At 45.8% G+C, this 18,560-nt stretch overlaps 1 protein-coding gene across 1 annotated transcript in view; it reads right to left on the reverse strand.

Moving 5' to 3' along the window:
• Positions 1-18,317, reverse strand: part of NEBL (nebulette) — a 346,434-nt gene extending 328,117 nt beyond the window's left edge. Inside the window, exons 1-2 of the mRNA XM_007457419.1 lie at positions 17,908-18,317; positions 16,568-16,662 (exon numbers count right to left, since the gene is read on the reverse strand). Of these exons, the coding sequence (XP_007457481.1) occupies positions 16,568-16,662; positions 17,908-17,976 (164 nt within the window). The 5' untranslated portion in view covers positions 17,977-18,317. The remainder of the gene's footprint in view (positions 1-16,567; positions 16,663-17,907) is intronic.
• Between the last annotated feature and the right edge of the window lie 243 nt (positions 18,318-18,560).

The raw sequence follows: 18,560 nt of genomic DNA on the forward strand, positions 1-18,560 counted from the left end.
GGAAAGTGATATGAAGAGACACTGGGAGAAGATAGCCATCTACAAGCCATGGAGAGCGCCCCAGCACAGATCCTTCCCTCACGCCCCTCCACCCCCAAAAAACCAATCCTGTGGACACCTTGATCTCAGATTTCTAGTCTCCACAACTGTGACACAATAAATTCCTGTTATTTAAGCCACCCATTTGTGGTACTCTGTCCAGCAGGCCTAGCAAACTAACACGGAATCCATAAGGACTTTTTATGTTGATCCTCCCAAGCCATCTCTGTACTTGTCTGTATGAGGATTTTGCCAGGAATTAATGCCAAATTTATTAGGCTGTGATTTCTACAATCTGTCTCTTCTTTCCCTTTCTAAACTCGGGATATTTTTCCATCTCCAAAACTCCCAAAGCTCTCTTTTGCAGATAATTTCTCAAAGAGAACAGGCAATAATGAGTATAACTGATGCTTAGATGGTATCAACTCTGTCAACTGTTTACACAGATTATCTGATTTATTCCTCACAGTAACCAGAAGAGGTAGTAAGTGTTATTATTATCATCAACTGAGGCACAGCCTCATTTGGCAGATGGGCTGACAGGACATCATTTTACAGATGAGGGACCAGAGGCAGAGCCAGGGGAAGTAACTAACGCAGCTGAGCGCCCGAGTCCATCTCGTAATTCTCCCACCACATCTTCTCTTGCCATCAAGGGCCAGGGCACCACGATTTCAGTTCCAGGACCTCGCCCCCAGGGCCTTCTCAGGACCATACGAAGCCATTCAGCTGGGTCTAGAGATTCCAACTTCTTTTATTACCATGAAGAATGCCTTGATGTTTTCTTCCTAACATTACCCTCCTGGCTTTTACTTTAATTTCTTAATGATGTTTATGGGTCTTTTCTACTTTTAAATATCTTCTTCGTTGAAAGGAGGAAAGCTAACTAGGAAGTGAATAATTCTACTTTTTTCTGTGTCATTTTTTATTATCCCAGCATCTTCCCCAAGCCTCAGTTCACCTTTTTATCTCGGAACATAAGTGCTTTCAAAACTCTTTCGTCGTGAGAATTTTTCACAAGCCATGGCTCATGTCGGCCTTTAGCTTTCCTGACCCTAATCTTACTGTGGGTGCATTTTTGATTTCTCAGTTTCCCATCCTTTAAACTGTGTGTCCTACTAATCGGAGCTCGGAAGGCTCCAGGGGGTGGTGCCCTAGGCTGTTTCTTTGTCTTTCGGTTTTTGTCTTAAGAGGTATTCCTCATTTTCTCCCTCACTGGAATAATTAACATGTTTTCTATCAGAACTTTATGTTTCAAAGTCTTCTACCTCATGGAGGCCCCTTTCTTTTTTACTCCTTTTTTCGTTTATTTGGTAAATCTTTATGAAAGGCCGACTGTGCGCCAAGGACTGCTCCAGCCCCTGGACACACAGGCAGAACTGAACTCATACTTGGCTCCTGCCTCACAGAGTTTCTCATAACCCGGGGCTCCCTGAACACACACGCCCCCTTTGCTTCTCGCACACTGAACAGGTGTCCTGAATTCTGGGATGTGGTGGGACCAGCCATCCCCCCTTTCACTCCGATGAACTTCAAGGTAGTGAGACCACGTGCTCTAAAATCCTCACAACCACTGCATCTCCAACCCACGCTTCCTCATTTTCCATGTTCAGTCTGAAGCAGCCTGAAAACAATGGAACGGTATACAAAAGCAAAGCGAAACATCAACTGACATTCTCTTTTAAACTTTCAGCCGCTGTCTCGGTAAAGCCTCCCTTTACACGATATCCAGCCTCTGTGCCACAGTGTAAGTATGTGGAGAAACCACTAGTTATATTTTCCATCCACGTACGTGGCCCCGGTCTGCCCTGAGTTGGTTTCTCCTTCATTTTCATCCTCTTCCAAATGTTCTCCATCACTTGTTCCCCTTCTGGTTTCTTTCCTTCTATACATGGACCCGCCTATGAGATCTGTTTCTTCTTTAGCACCGCAAAGCCTCTCCGCCAGCAGGGTTTACTGATCAGCCTGTCCTGTCCTCACCACACACCAGTCATATCTCTGGACCCTATGAACTATCATTAGTGTCTATGCTTCGGTACAGATGGGCGAGACTATCAACATTCCACTGCTGGTATCTTCTGAGGATTACTTGATCCTTCCTCCATCCTCCACTCAGGTACTTCTTTTTTTTTTTTTCTCTTTATCTTGCTCAGTAGACTTTATTGTCAAGAGTGAAAGCTGTTTCATACTTGTCTTTACATCCCTCAGAATTCTGTATATGATTGCCTTGCATTTGATCTGAGTTCCACAAATATTTGTTTAGTTGAATTACCCAAGCTTACTGTGAGGCCCCATGTTTACATTCTTTAGATGAAAACCCCCCAGAAAACCTAAAGCAACAGTGATAAACACTGAACTGAATACAGATTCTTTATCCTCAAACAGAAAACAAGGCAAGGGGGTGTCACCAAACTGTAAATTTAACTTCTACAAAGTCTGCCCTTAGAGTGAACACCATACATAGCATCCCAGCACCATTTTCTCACTGGAGCTTTCCCCATCCCTCCCGTTTTGGTCAAAGTAGAAAGACATTTGGACATGGTGAGTGGGTAACGCAACACAGACCTGGACGTGTTTGATTCTAGAAATAAGTCACAAATGTAGGCAAAGTTTTACCTGAAGAGACATGGAAAGAAAAAAAACAATAGTTTCTACATACTGAGAACTTGTAGGTACAAGGTGCTGTGCTGAATTCTCTATAAATAACGAGCTCTACTATCACTGCCTCTGATTTACAGATAAGGACAGATGAGGAAACTGTGACAAAGAACTCTTGAGTAACTCTCCCCAGCTAGCGAATGGCAGGGTTGGGATCTGAGGTCAGCCCATCTGGCTCCAGAGTCATTACTCTCTGTGCTGTGCCACCTCTTCAAAATGATTGCTAACCTTTCCTCTTCTTTTCTTTTTAATTTTTTATTTTTATACAATTAGTAAAGGTTATTTTCCATTTACACTTACCACAAAATATTAGCTATATTCCCCGTGTTGTACAGTACATCCTTGAGCCTATCTTACCCCCAAGAGTTTGTACACTTGGGTCCCTCTTTTATGTTACCACCTGTTTTCTCTTAGGGAATTAATTTTTAAATCGTGAGTAGCACTCTCTCCTGACCCACCAGTCTGCACCAGAGAAAGATGCCAGCATTAGGAGGCTCACTATCAAATAAAGGACGGCTGAATCCTGTTCAGCATAAATGTGCTTTTAAAGCCAATCCACACATGTTTATTCAGTGGCTCTTACATACCCATCACTGCAGAAAGAGAAAACAAAACTGCTTTTCTTTCAGCATCTATCAAACTGCCATTATACAGGACACTTCCTGGCCAGCAGCCCCCATGTACAAATTATAGGTACTTTCACTGACTGCTCAGCCCCTCGGGTACATATGACACAAGAGGCACACAAATAAACCAGCTTCCTCACTCCTGGCAAATTAAACCTGACATTACGTAACTACCATGTTAAAAAATAAAGACCACAGAGGCAAACCCTCTAAATAGGATTTTCCTTGTTTAGCAGCCTCTGAGGAAGAACTGTTCTAATACGGTGTTTCTATTCCTGACAGGAATAACCCTTAATTATTATGTGCCTTAAGCATCTAGACATTTTAAAATAAAATTTGACTTAATGTTAAGAAAATCAGGGACCTCCTTGGTGGCGCAGTGGTTAAGAATCCACCTGCCAATGCAGGGAACACAGGTTCAAGCCCTGGTCCACGAGGATCCCATATGCCACAGAGCAACTAAGCCCATGAGCCACAACTACTGAGCCTGCACTCTAGAGCCTGCAAGCCACAACTATTGAGCCCGTGTGCCACAACTACGAGGGCCCGTGTGCCTAGAGCCTGTGCTCTGCAACGGGGGAACTGATCGCGATGAGAAGCCTGTGCACCGCAACGAAGAGTAGCCCCTGCTCACCGCCAACTGGAGAAGGCCCGCGCGCAGCAACGAAGACCCAACACAGCCAACAATAAATTAATTAATTAATTTAAAAAAAAAGAAAATCAGATAACTACATCAATGACAACAGAGAAGACTTCAGCACAGTGAGAGAGAGCGCACGCTCGCTCTGGCACGGGGGATGGGGAAGGTAGGAGGAGGAAGCACAGATCCTGCTGAGTTGGTTTGAAGTTTTGGAAATCTGGGAGAAAAGACAGGATTGAAGGAAGTCACTAAAGAAAATTAAATTCTTCCAGAAGAGAATGTGAAGACTTTTCATTTCTCAGGGATTAATGCATTAATCCCTGATTACATTTGTTTCAGGAAATAAATAAATCATACTTATTTCTGGGAGAAAATATATGGATAGGCAAGTGAATGGCTACATGGCCTGATGTCTAAAACACAGGAGTTTGTCCTGAGACTTTTGAAAAACACAGTTGTAACAAAGTGATTTTACCTACTCCCTCCGTAGACAATATTACTCGTCATCTTTTGTTTGGCTGCGTGTCAGTGACCCATAACCTAGCTATAAATTTCAATATTTCACTTATCAGAGGAAGTGGTAGCTATCGTTCATGCGTATTGTCAGCCCAAGCATGGCCAGCTCCACTGAGATCACCAATGGAGGAACAGAAGTCTGTTCCTTCCTGTTGAGTCTGCTCTCTCAGTGAGGGATGCCTGAGGCTGAGCTGTACAGCTCAGCCAGCCAAAGGTGCTCGCTGCACCCCCAAGAGAACTGCTGGGCAGTGGGCTCTATGGGGGGACACTCACCAAGCACATGGTAGGTGCCAAGGTGTACAAAGGTGATTGGGACCATTCCTGCCCTCAAGAATGTAATCTGCTGATAGGGGAGACTTGCTTATTTAAACAAAAAACAATCTAGAGAGTTATATCAAGGATCCTTCCATAAATACGTCCTCCCACCCACCTCCTGTGTGCAGGCTGTCAACCATTTGTATGTCTCACCCAACTTCTACTGATTGACAACATAGACATGGTGGGTTTAGATGGTCATTCTTGTCATAATGGGATAGGAAGGTTCATGATACGAAAGGGAGGTGCTGCTCGACGATGCAAACAAGACATCTGAAGAGGACGGTGAGAAGCTAGCCTGTTGTATAATCATGAATTTGACTAGCTTTAGTCCCTGGTTCCTGCAACATACTCTAAATAGTTGGAATTTCCCTAGTAACTGGAAATATCTTTGATATTCATGAGCCCCAGGGTCCATACCTGAGTTGTGCTAACAAGATGCTCAGGGTGGGGCTGGCCACTCCAGAAATCATGGGATTAGAGGGTCGGAGCTTTTTTTTTTTTTTTTTTTTTTTTTGCGGTACGCGGGCCTCTCACTGCCGTGGCCTCTCCTACTGCAGAGCACAGGCTCCGGACACGCAGGCTCAGTGGCCATGGCCCACGGGCCCAGCCGCTCCACGGCACGTGGGATCCTCCCGGACCGGGACACGAACCTGCGCCCCCCGCATCAGCAGGCGGACTCTCAACCACTGCGCCACCAGGGAAGCCCAGGGTTGGAGCTTTGAGTCCGGTGAGGTAACTGGACCTCCTCTAGGGAGGGGAGAGGGGATGGAGTCTGAATAATCTCAGAGTCATCACACCTGCACAATGAAACCCCACTAAAAACTCTGGACACCAAAGCTCCAGATTTGGCAGAGATTCCTGGTTTGTGACTGCTTGGACGTGTTGGGTGGGAAAGAGACAGACCCCTCCTGATTCCACAGGGTGAGGGCAAGGAAGCTCCAGGTCCAGGACCCTCCCAGACCTGGTCCTACATGTCTCCTCACTTGACTGGTCCTGCCTTATGTCCTGTATGATAAAACAATAATCTTAAGTATAGGACTTTCCTGAGTTCTGTGAGCCATTCTAGGAAACTGTCAAATCTGAAGGGGTTGTGGGACCCCCTCCCCAAATTTGTAGCTAGTTGGTCAGAAGTGTGGTTGTCCTGGGGACAACTGAACTTGCAGTGGCATCTGAAGCAAGGGCTGTCTTGTTGGGGACTGCACCCTTCACTCATGGTGTGGTTAGTGTCAGAACTGCACTGCAGCACTGCAACCCCCATTCTCAATTCCTGAAACACAAGCCAGAAATAATCCCTTTAGAAGCAAAGCTCAGCTGACTTGACTTCCCCACCCTCAACCCAGCTCCAACCTCAGGCTAAGAACTTCCCTGGTCCAATCTCAGCAGGAAACCACCTTGAAAGGGAAGACAAACACAGTTCTAGTACAAGGCAGGCTTTCTGATTAAGTGATATAACTGAAATATAAAAACTACAATGGGCACACAGAGAAAGAGTCCAGTAATTGACTGAGAGATTCAGAATGGCTTCACAAAGTTGTCATGGCTGTGTGCCTTAAAGATGAAAGCAATTTTAAAACAAGGGAGGATAGGATGGCTTAAGAACAGTGTAAGGAAAGAGTTAAATCACTGTGTCAAGTTTAATAACAATGAATATCCTATCTAACTTTTATTACCTCCTTACTGTGGCTTAACTTATTATTTTGATATTCCAATGAATCCTTAATCCTATGAGGTAGAGTCTATTATGATACCCATTTTACAGGTGAGGCTACTGAGACTTCGGTTAGGAAACCTGATGAAGGCATCAGAGCTGGCAGTCCAGTGTGGCTGGAGAGGAGGGTGAAAGGAAGTGGATGAAGTATGAAAAGCCCTGAGTATCTATCAGAAACCCAATTTTTTTCTTCTGTAGACAGTGGGGAGCCATCAGAGGTGTGTGCATAAGGGAATAATATGACCAGAACTGTGGTTTCAGAAGATAAACTGCAGTGGCAGGAAAAGCATTCACAAAGAGAAAGACTAGAACAGGGAGACCAGGTAGGGGATGATGGTCAGATCACTGGCCAAACAGGATGAGAGCCGGAAGCAGGGTGAGGACAGACGGAATGAACACGTGGGGATGGGGAAGGAGGACAAGGACATCTAGAAGATGACAGAGATACACAGGGCTCTGGGTGGATGGTCGGAAGAGTAGCCAGGAGGAGATGGGGCAGGCATCCAAACAGACCATCAAAAATACATCTGGGGACCTCGCTGGTGGTCCAGCGATAAAGAATCCGCCTTCCAATACAGGGGACACGGGTTCAATCCCTGGTCGGGGAACTAAGATCCCACGTGCCGCTGGGCAACTAAGCCCAAGTGCCACAACTACTGAGCTCACCCACCTCAACTAGAGCCCGCATGCCACAAACTACAGAGCCCACGCACCCTGGAGCCCGCGTGCCACAACTAGAGAGAGAAAACCCGCACGCCACAACTAGAGAGAATTCTGCACGCTGCAATGACGAGCCCACAATGCAATGAAAGATCCCACATGCTGCAACTAAGACCCAATGCAGCCAAAAGAATAAAGAAAATAAATGAATAAACATACATCTGTTTACATGTCTTTCTGTACTGATGTGTGCGTTTACTGCACCGTTCCTTTTTTTTTTAACACCTTTATTAGAATATAATTGCTTTACAATGGTGTGTTAGTTTCTGCTTTACAACAAAGTGAATCAGCTATACATAAACATATATCCCCATATCTCCTCCCCCTTGCGTCTCCCTCCCACCCTCCCTATCCCACCCCTCTAGGTGGTCACAAAGCACCCGAGCTGATCTCCCTGTGCTATGCGGCTGCTTCCCACTAGCTATCTATTTTACATTTGGTAGTGTATATAAGTCCATGCCACTCTCACTTTGTCCCAGCTTACCCTTCCCCCTACCCGTATCCTCAAGTCCATTCTCTACGTCTGCGTCTTTATTCCTGTCCTGCCCCAGGTTCTTCAGAACCTCTTTTTTTTTAGATTCCATATATATGTGTTAGCATATGGTATTTATTTTTCTCTTTCTGACTTACCTCACTCTATATGACAGTCTCTAGGTCCATCCACTCACTACAAATAACTCAGTTTCATTTCTTTTTATGGCTGAGTAATATTCCATTGTATATATGTACGGCACTATTCTTGATGCTCCCGTGTGCTGCCTGAATTTGTTGGAGTTCACACTCTTGATGCAACAACAGATAATGAAGTCAGATTTCAAGACGGAATTCAATGTTGGCGGGCAACCATTTAACTCCACATCTCACATCTCTGGCCCTAGGCTGCACACAGCCATTCCACGCCTCCGTGCTCTCTGTGTGGTTGACCAGCGCCTGCTCTGGATTGATAATGAGCATCAGAGGAGCCCATCAAGGATTTCTGTCTAAATGACTCTTTAGACTGCCGAGCTGAAGCAGAAGTATACCAGGCCACCGGTCTACAAATAGGTCTGAGGCTATTCGAACTAAGTTTTCTTCTAGTTCCTCCTAGGATTTGACGGGAACGAGTTGACAGGAGTGTGGAAAAGTAAACAGAAGCTGAACACAACGTGACTCCCTCAAGGACTCCACTAAGAAAAAAACACAGCTGACCACAGAAAAAATTAATGCTGGGTTTCCAGTGCTGTAATAAACAATCCTTGCCATTCGAACCTGGTCCTTCCCACAATTTCCTGTTTTCTGGTTATGTCCGTGCCCTACGTCTAGGTTCGACGAGAGAGGCCGTGGAACCGTTTGATTAGCAGAACTTTAGAATCAGTAATCATCCTTCTACCAAGTCCTCAAAAATGTTCTGGGCACTTAGCTCATAAGTATTATTCTAGCTCCCACTTCGCACACTGCAAAAAGCCTACAGCTCTTCCTAACAATGCTGACTAGAGGAGAACGAAACAGAAAGGAAAAGGAAAGAAATTCGACTTCCCGTCCCTCTGGAGACGGAGCTTTGAGGGGGCCCTGAAGCTCTGGAGGACAAGGGTGTCGTGTGTGGGTATGTCTGCTTCTCTCTCACTCCTGACACTCCCAGGAACCACTCATCCTTTAAAGCACTCATCTGAAAACGTTTAAAGAAGACATACCAAAATGCACTCGTACACACGCCCCTGACACATAATCAATACCCTTTTAAGCACACACATCTGTATCTTGCATTAACCTTGCATCTCACCATAATTTAGGAGATATTGCTGTGCTTCATCTCCAAATGTTTTCTAATCTGACATCACTCTGTAACAGATAGATCATCATAAAGAGACGGAAACATTTTCAAACGTGGCGGAACTCAGGACATGATTTGTAAATACGGTCTTCTACCATTTCAAAGGATACTAAAATGCAGTCGATGTCATCAATGGTTCAATTAGGTAGCTGAGAATCAGATCATTTTGCATATACACTGGAACCTTTTTATTTGGTTCAAATAAAGTGTCTCCTTCCCTCACTTTCAATCATCCAGTTTTAACAAAACAAAAAACTGTCATCCTCCCACGTCAGATCTGTGTGCAAAAGGTCTAATTTTTTCTAGGCAGTACGTAACCAAGAAGTCAGATAAGGCAGATTATAACTGAGGCAAACTAGAAACCCTACATATCACAATATCGTCCCATAGAAACGGTTGCCTGTAACATTTTCTCCTCTCTTTAAGGGGGAGATATGAGACAACAGCTTTCAATTTATTATAAATAAGGGAGGGGACTAACATTTGGGTACTAATAGGTGTCACTTGAAGTGCTGAGGCTTACAAATATTTCCCCCTTTTCATTTCTATAAAGTTCCTCTTAGGTAGAAATTATCCCATTTTACAGATTATAATTAAACTCAAAAGAAACTAAAGGAGCATCCATAAAGAATCTTTTAGAAAGGTATCATATTTTGAAACCAAGCCTGTAAGCAGTGAAAGGAAATTCCACCACGTTCACTTTGTTTGTATTTATTTATTGGCTGTGTTGGGTCTCTGTTGCTGCACACAGTATTTCTCTAGTTGCGGCAAGCAGGCGCTACTCTTCGTTGAGGTGCACAGGCTTCTCATTGTGGTGGCTTCTCTTGTTGTGGAGCACGGGTTCTAGGCGTGCGGGCTTCAGTAGTTGTGGCACACGGGCTCAGTAGTTGTGGCACACAGGCTCAGTAGTTGTGGTTCGCGGGCTCTAGAGCGCAGGCTCAGTAGTTGTGGCACACGGGCTTAGTTGCTCCACGGCACGTGGGATCTTCCCGGACCAGGGCTCGAACCCGTGTCTCCTGCATTGGCAAGCGGATTCTTAAACACTGCACCACCAGGGAAGCCCACCACATTCATTCTGGATTGGCAAAGGCGAGCCTACTCCTTTGGTGGGAAGACTTTACCCCTTGGTATTCACACCTGGTGAAGCTCGGCCCCCAGACCACCATTCAGGCTCCGCAAGGCCTATTCTCAAGCCAGCTCCTCCAGATGCCCAGCCTCAGAAGGAACTCAGCTGGACCACATCCTGAACTGGGGTGGGGGGAGGCAGGGACCACACTCTGAGCTGCAGCATAACCATCACATTCCCTGACGCAGCTAATCTCTATTGAGCGCTGACTGCCAGGCTCTGCGGAGACGGGGTGAGCAAGACAGATGCCCTCAGAGCCACCCTACACTGGAAGAGGGTGCAGACAGGTAGGCTCGTGGTTCCTTCATAGGATGGTGAGGGCTCTGAGGGCTGAGCTGAGTCCTGAGGGACAGCTGGCGTGGGGTAGGGTGCGGCTGGCACAAACAGAGAGAGTGAAAGCAGTGGCTGTCTGAATTCATGGACTTTCGGCATAGCGTTGTACACGCAGGCGGCTTCCAATGCTCTGTGATGTGTGGGGCGTTAAGAATACGGAACTGGGGCTTCCCTGGTGGCACAGTGGTTGAGAGTCCGCCTGCCGATGCAGGGAACACCGGTTCGTGCCCCTGTCCGGGAGGATCCCACATGCCGCGGAGCAGCTGGGCCTGTGAGCCGTAGCCGCTGAGCCTGCGCGTCCGGAGCCTGTGCTCTGCAACGGGAGAGGCCACAACAGTGACAGGCCCGTGTACCGCAAAAAAAAAAAAGAATACGGAACTAAGCTAGTGTTTCTCAAACTTTTTTTGACCATATCTTCCAGCAAAAATATGTTTTACATCATGATGCAGTACACATGTTACACATATAACTAGGAAAAGAACATTTGCCAAAACAATACTCTTTCCACTACTCAAACCTATTCTGATATTGTCTCTCTTCTTTCTGTCTCTCTTTTTCTTTAAGTTCTAGATACAACCCTAGAATGGGTGGCAACCCATAGCGTGAAAAATACTGGTATAAACCTTTTAATAGGCATGACTGTCATTTCTTTGATATATAGTTGACCCTTGAACAACATGGGTTTGAACTGTGATACACGGATTTTTTTCAATAAATACTACAGTACAACCCGATGCCTGGTTGCTTGAGTCCGAGGATACGGAACCACAGATGCAGAGAGGGCCGAACGTGGACTTGAGCAGCCTCGGATTTTGGTAACCGAGGGACGGTCCTGAAACCAATCCTTCATGGATATTGAGGAATTTCTTCTGCCTTCTACCCTCCTTTTCTTCCTTCACTCCTCAAAAAAGTACCACCGAAGAAATAAGAACACTACAGTTTCCTGAAGGTCTGTTATGTGCCAGAAACTGGGCTGGAACCTTGACATGCCCTGTCTCATTCATCCTCACACGGCCCTGCGGGTTAAGCATTACTATTCCCATTTTACAGATGAAAATGCCGAAGCTCAGCGATCAAGAGACTCATTCAGTAGACCATGACGGAGCCAGGATTCGAATCCAGTTCTGTCTTGCTTCAAATCTCCAATCACCCTACTGTGCCTTTCATGAAAAGTTCTTAAGTAATTAAAGCTAATGTAATAGCAAGAATTTCCTAAGTCCCCTTGAGATAACTCAAGTCCTTGGAGTGTTATGGAACCAGGTTTGGGAGGCCTCAGCAGAGATAAGGGAAATATGAGGTGGAAAATATCTCAGGTTTAAATTTAATTTCCTTCCATGTCCTCTGAGTACCCCTTAGTAAAGGCACTTGTGGCGAGTCACCAACAGAGAAATGGTAAGTGAGAGCTACTGGGGCGCTGGCCTAGACAATCCCCCTCAAGGCAGGCAGGCTGAACAGAGCTTCCCGTTCTGAGTGGCTCATACCAGGAGCACCTTGCCCGGCATCTTCCAGGCTGTAAATAGTCCATACATATTCACAAAATGGAACGCTAACACAGGCAGAGCGAAAGTAAACACGGAGCATGGCTCCTGCTGGTTTATTTTTAAATTGGTCCAAAATTACGTTAAGCGAAACTATCTGTTGAGAAGGAAGTGTCTTTGGAAGGATAACTAAACGTATTTATAGCACAGACACTTGTGTTCTTTCAGCCCCCTAACTGAAGATACATTTGACACAGATACAAGGGATATTTAACGTGAGCAGGTCAGGACAAATGTTCAGCCCCCCCAAAAAAATCTCTGCAAAAGTGACGATTTGGGGAAATTATTGGCAATGCTCTGCGAAGCGACTGCATCATACTGATCCTTCCCCTGACTTAAAATAACTTGATGTTTGGCGACAGTACATTAACTGGCCAGTCATTGGCACTGCTATTTCTAAGTGATGATACTGCTCAGTATACTTTAAGAACTGATGTATTTTCTACAAACACATAATAAATGCAATTCTGACACCTACAATAAGTTAAATTACTTATTTGACAAATGGCCTTTAGGGTTTATATTCTTTGTGGGGCTTGCTGAGTAGCAATACATTTATCGTTTAACTTGGCATACCAACTCACATACAAATATGAGCCGTTTTTTGTCTAATCAGCTAGTGTTATTTTCCCAGCACCTCTTAGCAATAAAAATATTGCCAAGTCCTCTTTTCTTTGCAAGTTCCACGATGGGAAAAAAATCCTGAACGTGCAAAAGAATCCACTGCCTGCTGATGAAACGTAAAGGCTTATGAAAACATGGCATGTCCTCAAGTAGATCAGTTTGTTTTTAAATGTTTTAGTAGGGTACACTGCTGCATTAGGAACTAAATGTGTATTATGCCTAATCTTACATCTAGCGTGTACTATACTTTGATCATTCTATCAAAAGATCAAAATTTAAATATTAGGTAAATTATATTTTATACATGTTCTCCTTTGCATGAAGTCAAACAGGAAACTTGTTTCTTCTCTAAACACACAAGAATATAAACAAGCAACATATTTAGACCGAAGAAAACACTCACTACTTCATTCCATTTAAAAAAAAATGCCCCTGGGTATCAATTAAAATAAAAAGCTTTTATGTTTTCTTAAAACAATCCTAAATGTCTGCTTGTGCTTTCAAATATTTTCGTCATATTTTAATATTTATTTTAAAGTTTCTTAAGTTAATAACATGTTATTTTTACAAGAAATGCTACTTAAATACTCTTCCTGAAAGCTCTAAGAGGTTATGTAAAACAACAGAAATGACAGCAGAAATTAAAGAACTGATATTGAATCTCCAATAATCAGAAGTTGCCATTTTCATAACAACTGAGTGTAAAGTATGAACCTTAATTGGATCCTGGACTTTTTTTAAAAAGCTATAAAAGACATCCTTAGGACAATGAGGGAAACGTGAATATGGACCAAATTTTAGAAGTTATTATGAAATTTTTGTTAGTTTTCTGAAGTGCGATATTGGCTCTGTGATTCTTTAAGAAAAATATCCTTATTCTTAGTATGTGCATAAGGTCCTTTTTAAGAATGAAATATCTTGATGTGTGAAACGAGCATGATGCCTGAAACTAACAAATGGTCCAAAAATAAGAAATATATCTGTACATATACTAGATAAAAACATGAAGCAAATACTGCAAAATGTTATTAAGAGTAACATCTCAGTGGAGGATATACAGGCATTCATTATATTATTCTTTTAACCATTTTGTATGTGAAAATTTTCACAATACAAAGTTGCAGTGGGGGAAGAATAGTCGTTTTCATTTAAGCATGTATGTGTATTCACTCCTGAGCCAAACTAGGGGCAGATAAAATATTACTTTATATGGACACAGAATGTTTCATTTTCCAGTAGCAGTATACTTCAGAGAATCAATTTTCCACCACTGACCCAGAGAAATTATGGCAGCCCTTCTGGCCAAGATCACAGGGAACAGCTGATTGACACACACCACCTGATTTAGAGCAGAGGCATCAGGATCCCCAAAGGGTAATCCATGCTGACCAGTGAATTTACATGCCAGCCTGTGCCCTTGGAAAACAAAGGGTGGAGAATAGGGGCCTTCCAGCATGGAACCTTTACAGCAGACATAACCTGCAACTTTGCTAGGCTCGTTTTCTGCGAGACAGCGTATCAAGCTGTGACATGAACGTAAAGCTAAATGAAACATTTAAACCATCGACTCTACTCATTCACCCACTAAGGATGGATTTCTGTCTTACCTTGTCTCTCTGCTCCATAAAGTGGACTACCAGGTTCAACGTTCAGCAAAAAAAATCTGAGATGCTACTCCCAAAACTCAACTTAAACCTAATAACAAAGCACTAGCATTATATAAGAAACTTTAGAGAGAAAACCTGTAAGCATTCCATTTAGATATAACGAAACTTTTAAAAAATAAGACTCAGACCTATGAAACAACATAGCAGGATGTTTCTCATCTACAAACAGAGGTTTTTTTGTTTTGGGGGCCAAATCTCAACAGTTCTGGGCACTAGTTCGCTACGAAGTCAGAGGGCCAACCAGCCGTCCATGACTTGCTGCAGAATCTGATATTCTTTTTTAACTGGAGTGAACTGAAACTCAGCAGTAAGCATTGAACTTTCAAGTGGCCCGATGCAATCAAAGACTCCACTTCAGTTACACTTCTTTTTTCTGTCCTTTTATTTTTATCATCTCTTTTTCTCCCTCATTCAATGCTTTATCTATATGTGTGTGTCTTGTGTGTGTATATATATATACATATATGTTTATGTGTGTGTGTGTATATACATACACATAAGCACATTATGCATATACATATACACATATACATACACATTTGTTGCTGTCTTCTCCTTTCCTTTTTCCTGTCTTTCCTCTTCCCCTCCCAACTCCTCCAGAACCACCCAAAGGCATTGGTAAAACCCAGTTAAACTTCAGAATAAAGAATCCTGATGTGGCCCATGAAGCCTGATGGAATCAGGCCACAGGCTAGAAGAGTTACGGGAAGAACGGTTCACTTTCCTTTAACCAAAGAACAATCAACCTGTTTATGGGTTGCCGAGGGCCCTTTCCCTTCTAGGGACAGCTACCTACCTTTGACCTTTAACTAGCTCTCTACACCTCTCTTTAAGAGAAGCAGGCGACCAGGACACTGGGATCTCATTTATTGCTTCATGTTATTCTAGTAAGAGGCACGATACAGGAGAGCTGAAAACATCAATGGTTTGGGACTATCTGTGGACTTCACTTATCCAAATCATGAATTCTGTTCAATGCCACCATTTTCTGATTTCTTGAAAAGTTTCTGGTGTATTTGTAAGCACTAAGCTAGGACCGAAGGAAATACAAAGAGGTTTTGTTTTTTTTTAGGTTATTCATCAGAGAGGTATGAGCGCATTACATTCGTTTACCAAAAATTCACCGTCTATGAAAACTCACTCCCATGAGTGAAGCATGAATTAACCATGGGCCCTCCATCTCCAGGAGACCTGAATAAACCTGTTTCCAAAACTCCAGGGAGAATGAATCTCTGGCAATGCTCCAGCCAGAAAGGCGAGGGATCCTCTGCCGCCTCCAGGCTGGAGAAGCCCCCACAAGGGAACCAGGAAGAAGGCGGCTCAGCAATCAGTGCCAAGAGCCCACTGCTGAAAATAATCTGGGTGGAGGGATGCTCAAAGAGTGGAGAAACACATGCCGAGGGCGGCAAGGTAGCCATTTGGAAGCACTGAACAATGTTTACAGTTTGCAGGCTCTAGGAGTGATCTGAGCCCCTTACCGAGGCTTATCCTCTCAATGCCTCAATTTCTTCATCTGACAAATGGGGAAAATAATAGTACTCCTCAAAGTCACAGGGTCTGTAATGATTAAATGAGTCAGTAATGCATAAAGTGCTTAGAATAGGGCCTGGCACATGGTAAGCACTGCATAAATGCTACCTAATCCCTAGTATTATAGGCTGGAAGCATGCCAATGGAAAAGCCTACTAAAGAAAACTTACCTTCTTTAATCCCCACCAAGAGACCTACTACTAACCAGCTGGAAATACCCAAGTCTCAATTCTTTGGTTCCCTTTTTAAGCTCCAGCATCTCTGGAGTGGTCTCAGCTAAAGCCAAAGGAGTGAGACTCCTTTCTCTAAGCAACGAGGTTCGGGCAGAAAATGCAGTATGGCAACATATGATAAAAATGGAAACTGACATATGAATAAAATGCCAATCTATCTGACATGCATTTCAGAGCCCAGGTGTCCTCAGTGTGTAAGTTCTGCAGCTTCTAACAAATGTCCCTAAGTCTGCAACACTGTGAACCTCAAGAACCAACCTTCTGGTTGAAGACACACACAAATCACCCTGCACATTAGAAAGACATAAATGCAATGAACTTCAACAAACTACATGGCCCCAAAGTATGTGGCATAAACAGGTAATTGGCCACTGCCACACCTGGATGACACAGCAAGTCAATTCTTCAGAACAGGCAAATCCACTCACTTCCATGTTCTGCTGCTGTGCCACACCTGGCACACTATGTTCACAATACTTACGCATTACAATAGGGCTTCTTTTCATAGCCTTTGTAGTTGTTCATGTTCAGAGCCATCTTGCAGACTTCACAATGGAAACATCCTTTATGCCAATACTGAAAAAAATAAATATTTAAAATTATAGTACAGTGCCAGTTCTTTCCAGGATGGGTACAGAAAGGAGACATTTTTTTTTTTTAGTGCATCACAAGTCCCCGTATCTGAAAATACTACAACAAAATGACTGTAGGTACCAGTGGATGTTTGCCGACTTCCAGTTAAGTAAACAAAGAAGACAGTTATTAAAATGGAGTTTTAAATGACTCTCCACCATAACGTACAGACTCAGATGAAAGAAATGTCACGGGCTCTACCCGTATTACACTTCTATGAGCAGCCAAAAAGGAATTCTGCGCTTGGTTAATGGAGAAATGGAGCCTGTGAAGTGGCCTAAAAAGGAAACCGAATCCAGTTCAAAGTGCCTAAACAACACTGTTTGTAACATCTCAATAAACATGTGCTCACCGCAAGTCAGGCAACCTGAGGTGGCCAGAGGCGCACTATGTTAAGTACCCCCGGCCCCCCCATCCCTGTCCAGCTTGCGGGAAAGGCGGACTCTGTCTGGGATGGCTATAAGGATGACGGCGTGCTCTTATGAGGCATTTGTATGACCACACGCAAATTTCACAGGGACCGCCTCTGGCTGGGTTCAACTGTCAGTCGCTCAGGCTAGCGCCAGGGTCTGTCTCCCAGGCTGCTCAACTCCATCCACGCCCGGGAAGGGCAGGGAAGCAGAGCTGCAGGGGCCGGTCTAGAGCCACTTCCTCTGGAATTCCCCAAGCGGGTGGATTAGCCCCCAGTGGGTCTGGCTCGCCGCGCTCAGCCAGGGCTCTCCGGCGGGGCTTATTCTTAGCAATGCGGCAGCGGCCGCCCCACGACATGTTAATTACTATCTGCCTCTCCACCTCGCCGCCCTCACGCGAGGCGCTGGGGCGGGGGTGAGGTGGCGATCCGGGCGGATCCCTGAGGTGGGCGTGCGGGGCAGTGAGGGGTCGCAGCGGAGGTGGGAGGCGCGCGGTTGCCCGAACTGCCCCTGGGGGCCCAGCCCGGGCCGCGCACCCCCAGGCGCCCTCCGCAGCCTCTCTGCCGCCGCCCGCACCCCGACAAAAGCCTCTCCCGGTTCCAACATCACGATCGCCAAGCGTGCTCTCTGGCCCTCCTGCGGGCGTCTTGCTTCGCGTGCCCTCACCAGGGGCCAAGACACACAGACGCGCACACACACGCACAGACCCACTCTTCTCTTTCCATCCCAGATGCCAAAACTTCTCCGAGCAGGTGCAGCCCGGCGCCTCCTCGCTCACCTTATCCAGGCAGTTGACTTTCTCCGTGGGATACACGACTTTCCCGCAGCGGGCGCACTGGGGGTTCATTGTCGCGGTTCCCGGGGGCGGCGGCTGGGCGGAAGCGACGACGGCTAGGGGCTCCGAGGAGCCGCTGTGACATCCCCCGGCGAGCCCCGCACCGCCTCCGGGCAGGCGGGAGGGCGGCGCGGGCCGGGCGCCGGGGTCTGGCGTCGGCGCGGGGGCCGGGGCGGTGGGTTCGCGGCGGGGCCTGGCGCCGGGGGAATGCGGCGCTCTCGGGCTCGGCTCCGGCTCGGGCTCCGCGCCGCTCTCTCTGCGTCGCTCGCGCTCCAGGTACCGGTGACTCACACAGGCACTCGCTCCCGCCCCTCGCGCTCACTCGCTCCCCCGCCTCGCCGCGGCGGCGCAGGCCAAACCCACCGGCGCGCCCCGACCGAAGTGACAGGGAACGAGCACGTTGGGCCCCGGGGAGGGTGGGCGAAGCGGGGGAAGGGGGAGGGCAGACACAAGGAAAGCCCCGCAGACCGCTCGGGCTGCGACCCGGGGGCCTGGAAGCGAGCCTCGCGCCGCTGCCGCAGCGGGGGCGGCCAGGTGGGCGGCGGCGGCGGGGGGAGGGAGCGGTGGGGGTGAGAGGACGCGGGGCTGGAAGGGCT

Source organism: Lipotes vexillifer, unplaced genomic scaffold (assembly GCF_000442215.2).
Source record: "Lipotes vexillifer unplaced genomic scaffold, Lipotes_vexillifer_v1.1 scaffold1332, whole genome shotgun sequence".
In the NCBI taxonomy this organism is placed as follows: domain Eukaryota; kingdom Metazoa; phylum Chordata; class Mammalia; order Artiodactyla; family Lipotidae; genus Lipotes; species Lipotes vexillifer.